Source organism: Struthio camelus, chromosome Z, assembly GCF_040807025.1.
Source record: "Struthio camelus isolate bStrCam1 chromosome Z, bStrCam1.hap1, whole genome shotgun sequence".
Taxonomy (NCBI): domain Eukaryota; kingdom Metazoa; phylum Chordata; class Aves; order Struthioniformes; family Struthionidae; genus Struthio; species Struthio camelus.
In genome coordinates this window covers 69,482,203-69,489,717 of record NC_090982.1, presented here as the reverse complement: position 1 = coordinate 69,489,717, position 7,515 = coordinate 69,482,203, and the positions used below count along the sequence as shown (strand labels likewise).

The 7,515-nt window shown below is 39.6% G+C and overlaps 1 protein-coding gene across 1 annotated transcript; it reads right to left on the bottom strand.

Annotated features, from left to right (window-relative positions):
* Positions 1-221: 221 nt before the first annotated feature.
* LOC138064752 (granzyme A-like) lies at positions 222-7,174 on the bottom strand. Its single transcript, XM_068928606.1, has 5 exons — positions 7,049-7,174; positions 6,177-6,378; positions 5,614-5,685; positions 1,260-1,529; positions 222-570 (listed from the first exon to the last, which is right to left on the bottom strand). Exons 2-5 carry the CDS (start codon positions 6,186-6,188, stop codon positions 367-369), a joined length of 558 nt encoding a protein of 185 aa, XP_068784707.1. The 5' UTR covers positions 6,189-6,378; positions 7,049-7,174; the 3' UTR covers positions 222-366.
* Between the last annotated feature and the right edge of the window lie 341 nt (positions 7,175-7,515).

Below are 7,515 nucleotides of genomic sequence, written 5' to 3'. Positions count from 1 at the left end.
ATTTGAACAATTAAAGCTTTTTTCCTATTTTTTCTCATTCAGCAGACATCTCATTCACTATCTCATTCACCATCAATGTGAAACTGAATTTTTCTGGGAGCACACATTCAAAAATGTTGCTTCATCCCAGGAACAATGAATAAGGTTAGCAGTCCATTTCCATCATACTAAAAAAAGTACGGTGAAATTCAATACCAGCTGTATTATCTAAGACTCTTGGCAGTTTCCTACTAAAAATGAGTAAGCATTATCTGTAAAAAGGAAAATATTTTGAACTGACCTCATAAAGCTGTGGTGTTCTTTGTAAAGGTGTAAAGTTGGGGTGTACTTTGTGAAAGCAGCTCACTGAAACAGCATCATCAAATTCTAATACACAGCATAGTATTTATTAAAACTGTCATGCCTGTCCCATGGATCTCTGTTAAGGAAAATTACTTCTTTTATCCAGTCAAGATATTTTTCAGTCAGTCGTGTATAAACTCCAGGCATCTTTCTTCTACCATATCCTTTTCCAAAGGAAACAATCCTGCTGTATTGACTGGCACAGATTATCGGCCCACCTGGGTCGCCCTAAAACACAAAACAGAGAGAATAACTATCAGTGTTTATTTGTTGCTCCCAAGATGAGCATGCAGTGCCCTCCACAGTGCATAAATCCCTTCAGAAACGTCGTTTCCGACCTGTTCCAAGCTGTGAAACGAATCAATTGACATACTTCACAGGATTTGGAAAGGTATAAATAGAGGTTCCTTGAGATATCTTTTGATATAAAGTGTTGTAGAACAGCACAGGGCTATAATAATTCTCTTTCAAAAGGTATTTTTTATTGTTGGCATAAATTCATTCTCACTTCTTTAGCAAATGGCCCTTCTGAATTAGGCACAGAAGACATTACTGGAAAAGTTAAAATAGCACTTTTGAGGACACAGCTAATTATGCACTATTCAAATGTGCATACCTGGAAAGGATCAGATGATTCAGACCTTAGAAGTTCAAATTTCTCTCCATTAACTACAAGTGGAGCTTAAAACCAGCTTAGATGAGGACAAGTACCTGAAGTTAGGTGATATAACCCCAAATGCAAATTCACATACTCTAGATCTTGTTTTGCAGATTGACTTAAATTACATCAGTTTTAACACTTCTTTTTCACAGCCATAAAGCAAACGTAGTTAACCTCCCCGTCAGTCTGGTCAGCCTCAGAAGTGTCTAGTGCTGCTTTGTTCCTAGCAAAATCCACTCCTGTTCATAACTCTCACCTGGCAAGCTTCTCTCTTTGAAAATACGTTTTTGCCGCCAGCACATAACTTGTTGCTGCTTATTTTCATGTGTTTTATGTACTTGCTCTTGCAGTTTCTTCTGTCAATGATTGTAACAGCTGTTTCCTGAAGACATGGTGATGGCTTTCCTGAAGATGAGACTCCCCAGCTGGCCACCTTGCACTTTCTGCCAGGTTTGAAATCTTCACCAGAGTCAAGCAGAGGCAAAAGTTGCATATATTTATTCAGATTTGCAGTACCATTCAGTACCTGGAAAAAAAGAGGGAAAAAATGCTGTCTCATGCAGAAATGAAGGAAAGTCTGATCACTAATTTCAACTGGTATTTAGTCTTTTTTTTTACCAATACTTCTTCTTCTAATAAATCACTTTTCAATATTTAGAAATTGATTCTGAGCTTAATTACACTTCTGCAAATCCAGAAGAATGTCCTTGATGTCAGTATAGCGATTCCATATCTACAGCAGCAATAGAGAGTTCAAAGCCCAGCTTCCCATTGATTACAGTAGGAAATTAAAAACCTACCCTGGAGTTAGGCTGTTGGATCTATGTCCTACCTGGGAATGTAACTTGCCATTGAAGTTTTCTGTTGAAGCTGGACTCTGGTTCTTAACTAGCACACAGAAAAGTCGCAAACCACAATGTAATGTGCCCAGTAACAAAGAAGAAAAGGAAAAACTATGAACAATCAGACATGACAGCAGAGACACAAACTGGGGAAAAGGAGGTCTTCAACTCTTCAGATCGCCAAGTTTTTGCTGGGAGATTCCAATAGCCTGGAATGATCCAAACTGTGTTTTGCTGGCCTTTACCTGACAGATTCAACCTTCAACAGAAGCCAGTTTAAGCTCATAAATAAAAATATAGCAAAAACACTAACACATATCCTCAATACACTTGGTAATGGCTCACAGCTACTGAACAGACATTTGTTGTTTTGCACACATTCACTGCACCACGATTCATTTCACAAGGGGTTATACATTTTGCTGAATGGTTGTCAGATAAATGGTTTGGGCCTTATACCTTTTGAGAAACAATACAATATTTATCCAACAAATCCTTGTGCTTTTAGTATCTCCAGTTCTAGTGGTAATTTTAAAGACAAAAATTTTATGTGCAAGGCTTACCCTAAATCACTTAGCACTCCATTAGAGCACAGCCATAGTGATTTAGGTAAGTCCTGGGGCTAATGCTATCCCTGTTTCTGTATCAAATCTAGACAAAGGATTTTATGGTATCCTTGTGATCCTGGAACAGAGTTGAAACTTTCTGGCCTAGAGATAGCATTTCCTACTGATCCATTTTGGTATAGTGCTCATACTGGTCAAATAACCTGGTGCTCCTGATAAGCTGGTGATGGGCACAGAAAGATCAGCGAAATGAGCCCGGCTGCCTTTATCCTGAAGCAGATGAAGAGTGCTCACTAACATATGGGGGAGGAAGCTTTCCATGTTTTCACAGGGGTGAGTTGCTAGGTCACTAATGTCTATAAATGCCCCAGCTAGTTCCAGAAAGGGACATTGCTACTCCTCTCTGTGCCCTTGTCAGACCAAACTGGTAATAACACTGAAATATGGGAAACCAGGTTCAAGTCATCACTTGCTTTTCCATATAATTCCATGAATTATTTTAGAAGTCTGGTAATATTCCTGATATACTGTACCTACTCACTTTTTTCAAATATATAACTTGATCTTTCACATAAAACAACCTCTTGATTAACATAGGAATAATCTTAGAGCATTTCCTCCGCATCCATCCATTCCAAAACATCCATCCAAGATATCTCAGGGATAGTACTACAGTCATGGTGTTTCTAAAGACACAGGCAAGATGATGTACAAGCTTTGTCTTTCTCAAGGACTTTGAATTGGCACTGGCACTGTTGGTACCAGTAAGCCAGTCCCCCTCTTGACCATCTACAGATTTCACGCATAGAGACTACATTCCCCCTATTCAAAAAACCCATGGCCACCTCCATGTTAATCTGAGTGCTGGATTAATAGAGCTGTCAGTGCAGAGACACATGAGACATGAGCAAAGCTGAGCCAGGGACTAGCATATAGGAAATTCTTATAGCCTCTGCCCCACTTAAACATGCAGAATGATCGTGTTGGCTTGGGGTCTTTCCAAACCTCATTCTGCAGTGTCCTGAGCCTTCTTCATTACATGCTCATTCTAGGTTCTTAGAGCTGAATTCATCTATGTACTGCATTATCCATAATTTTAGTTTGCACATACATCTCAAATAAGGAATAATAAATTGCATTACTATTTTTACTCAGTTCTGCATAAGGTATCCCTTTGGGATATTGCTGTGGCCCAGACTCCATTGCATACATCACTTCAGCACTGCCTTGGAAAAATGGCTGAAGAACATGTTTGGGAATTTCAGAGGGGTTGCTGTAATGAGTGGGTTAAAGGGAGTTGCAGAGCACAGAACGGACATGAAATGTCATCCCTGCTTAGAGTGCCAGTGATCCTTTAACCTTACCTAGATTAGCACAACCAAAAGCAGAGCATTCTGCGACATTGTTAAGCTATCAAAACAATGTACTCTTTAATATCAAAGACCAGCCAAAACGATCATCAGCAAAATTCCTTTTGTAATAATAACAATAATAAGCAGTTAACACAATACCTTGAGGAGCATTATATTGTTTTCCTTGGAAGACCTGTTAAACTGGGGATTAGGAAAGCAATGCATAACCTTAAATATCTGCTGCTCTTTTTCAACTATGGATGCTCAATGGGCTCCAAGAACAACTCTGACTTCTGATTTTCTTAATCTGTAACTTAAAGAAAGTCCAGGAAGAGAAGGTCACTACTGGAAATGAGTAAGACTACATCTTAAGATAATCAAAAATCATGTAACATAAAACTTACAATTTCATTTTACAACAATGTGATTTGAAAATAGGAAAAATATTGTTCATGTTGATGTTTTCACATGAGCTTATATTTTCCTGTACAAAGTAACATTTATTTAATGCAAACCTCATTTGGTGAAATAACAGTGAGAAAGTTGACCCTCAGGTGACTACAGTCATGGATTAATTTTAAGAAAAGGTCTACTGACTTTACAGGGAGAGTCCCTTGCACAAGGATTGCTGGTAGTGATGTCTTTATATAATCTTTGCGTGGACTTCAGTGGATATACAATCTAATACTGCAAAGGACTAATACATGCCTGACTAATAGCATAAAGGTTGTCTTACTGATCTCAGTGATATGTTAACACATACATCAGTACTCATGCTCAACATTATACATACAGGAAGTGCCCTGCTAAAGTGGACACCATTAACATTGATAAGAGTTTCGTCCTTAACTGAATGTAGGATTCAACGCATCAAGGAAGAAGAACAGACATTGTCTAGCTCAAGACATCCCTATAATGAATATTACAAAGGGACACTGTCAAAATCCAAAGGGAGTTACATGTCCAATTTCTGCTAATAGACAGCAAGAGTTAAATAACTCATTAAATCTCCCTTTCCCCCAAGCTCCCTGAGTATCATCAGAAATGGATTCATTAGAGTTTGCTTTTCTTCATCTTGCCATGCTAAATGTAATGCAGCCCAGTAAGAAGACACTGCCAGAAAACATACTGATGTTTTCCTGTGTTTCATCTTCAGATCTCAGGCTCATTTACACACTGGACAGCTTATTCAATCCAGAATAAAGACGTTATCAATTCAAACAAAAAGAGTTGTTTTCTTCATTCCAGTTACATGTCTCACTAAAAGACATAATCCATTTATTTGGATGTGAATTTTTGCTTGTGAAAATGGATGCACAGACTGTACTGGAGCCTAAAAATTTCTCTTTTCATCTACAGAGGAGGCTTTCGGAGCTAAAGTGATATGAGAGTCACAGAACTCCATCCCTGGGATGCTTTCATGTATTATCCCTTTTTTCCTCCCCTTATCTGTTCTCAGCTTAGCCTTAACACATCTCTTAGATACCTAAGCTTTGACCTAGAAGAGTTACCACATCCCTTGTCCCCTCCAGTACAGGTCTCTTCAGTGTTTGCTGAGCTTGTGGTTCTAATTATTTTTACACTGCAAACACTAGTCTGCCGGCAATATGTAGAGTATTGGACTGCTGACTTTAACTTGGCTTGCTCAGAAATCAACAGAGACCACCAAATTCAGGTTGAAAGCCAGGTAATCACACAGGCACACATCTACTACAGTAGAATCTGATGACTTGGGAAAATTGTTCTGTTCTGCTGGACATCCCCCAGAAGTATAACTGCTGGACTTGCAGAAAGCCCAGGCAATTGGCCACTGCATATATGCAGAGCCATGGAAAGAAAACCACCGCCACCTCATCCAGGTCTCTGACAGGTTGGTTGCAGGCCACACGGAGGTTAACATCACTGGATTCATGCGATTTTATCTGAAAGAAAAATGGTTTCAAAAGTGGTTTTGGGTACTAGTTCAGGAAAAGTTACATGTGCTGCAATTGCACCTCCTAAGAATAGCCTAGACATAGCATAGAGGTGGATAGGTTCTGCAGAGGCAGCGTCACAAAGCTGAAGAGAAAATAACCAAACAGATATCGTTTTGGTTTGTCACTTAAGGTCAGCTCAAAGTGATTTCCTTGTTAGAAAATCAAACTAGTAACCAGAGCTGCCATCCTCTCCGTGACACTGGAGACAACCACAGCCCTTCCCACTGGTCACTGAATAGCTCTCAAACCTGAGTTTTTACAGCCATAACTGACCTTGCACATTTCTGACCCACTGACTGAAAAGATGAGAGACTCCAGCTCCTGTCAAAAAATCCCTTAACTCCAAAGAGGAAGGTTTAAATTTTGTTTTGTAAATGTCCAAAAAGGTACATGCTAGAAGTGAATATTTCTACTTTTACAAAAAAAGGCAACCATACCTGATTCGGCATCAGAAGTGTAGCAGTTAGCTTCACTTAAAATAAGATAAAAGGAGCTTCACCTCCTCTTCAGGTGAAGAAAGGCTGGCCCAGCTGCCCACACTTTGTCTGAGGATGTCAGGTTTGCACAGGTATCTTGCAATTGGTTTTGGTCTGCTGTTTTCTTTTAGTTACTCAAAATACAGAAAAATAATTGGCGAATCTAAAATATGATTTAGAGAATATTTTAGCTAAGAGGTAGGAATTTTATTCCCTGATAGGAACAGTAGATGTCCCCATTACCCTGAGCCAGCTGTTACACGTCCCTGTTGGGGGAGATCTCACCTGGGGAAGGGGTGCTTGGTGCTTAAATTTGACTTGCCAACCAGACAAGACTCCTTGTCCTAATCCCAGCTCTGCCATCCAGTTTTTGTGAGCCCAGACAGATCACTGAAATTGGGGGTGGGGAGGGGGAGGAGGAAATAGTGTTTCTAGCTAATTTCTGTCTAATAACTTCATCTCTCAGGATGTTTTGAGGCTTAGTTCCAGGCATGCAGGTAAAATTTTCTAAAACGTATTGCCATATACCCCTTCCCCAAGATATCGCTGTTTCAGACAAATAAATAATGAACAGAGTCTTTTATCAGCACATTCTGTATCCTGCAACATTGGCAGGATCTGACTGTACACAATGCGGACCAGTAGTTTACAAAACAACTTAAAGCAGAATTACAAGTTCTTAGATCAGCTAGTGAGAAAATCGCTCATTTAATCAGTTCTTAAAAAATCAATATCCAGCTTGGTTTACTTGCTGGCTTGCGTATTATACCCCACCTCAACAAAGAGTTAAAATTGCCACAGTATAAAATACTTCACAAATAATACTCACTTACAATGTGCTGCTGTCAAAACCCATTTCTTTGCCACAAGAGCTCCTCCACAGACAGTTAAATGGTCTTTCTGGATGGCAGCCATAAAAGGCCAGGAATGGGGAAGCACAGGGTGTTCCCCAATAATGTCAGTGCAGCCATCTCAAATGCAATAGAAGATATGTTATAACAGGAGTTATGTTATTTGCATATTAGCCAGGAAAAGCAGGAATTTGGAACTCTTTATCCTACGAGGGCTACTTCTTCGGGGTAGGACAGCAGTGATCAGAGCGAGCAGGAGAGCTAACAGGTGGCTTGCCATGGCTGTTGCTGTTTACGGGTGAGAACACAGGCTGTAAATCATGATACACACTTTTCTGTGTAAATGTCTCCTACAGGAAGTGGTGGTGGACAGTTTGTATGAATAGCTCCCTTTTCTGAATTTTCCCTTTACATCATTCATATTGTAAAACCTTAACTACAGCTCAATT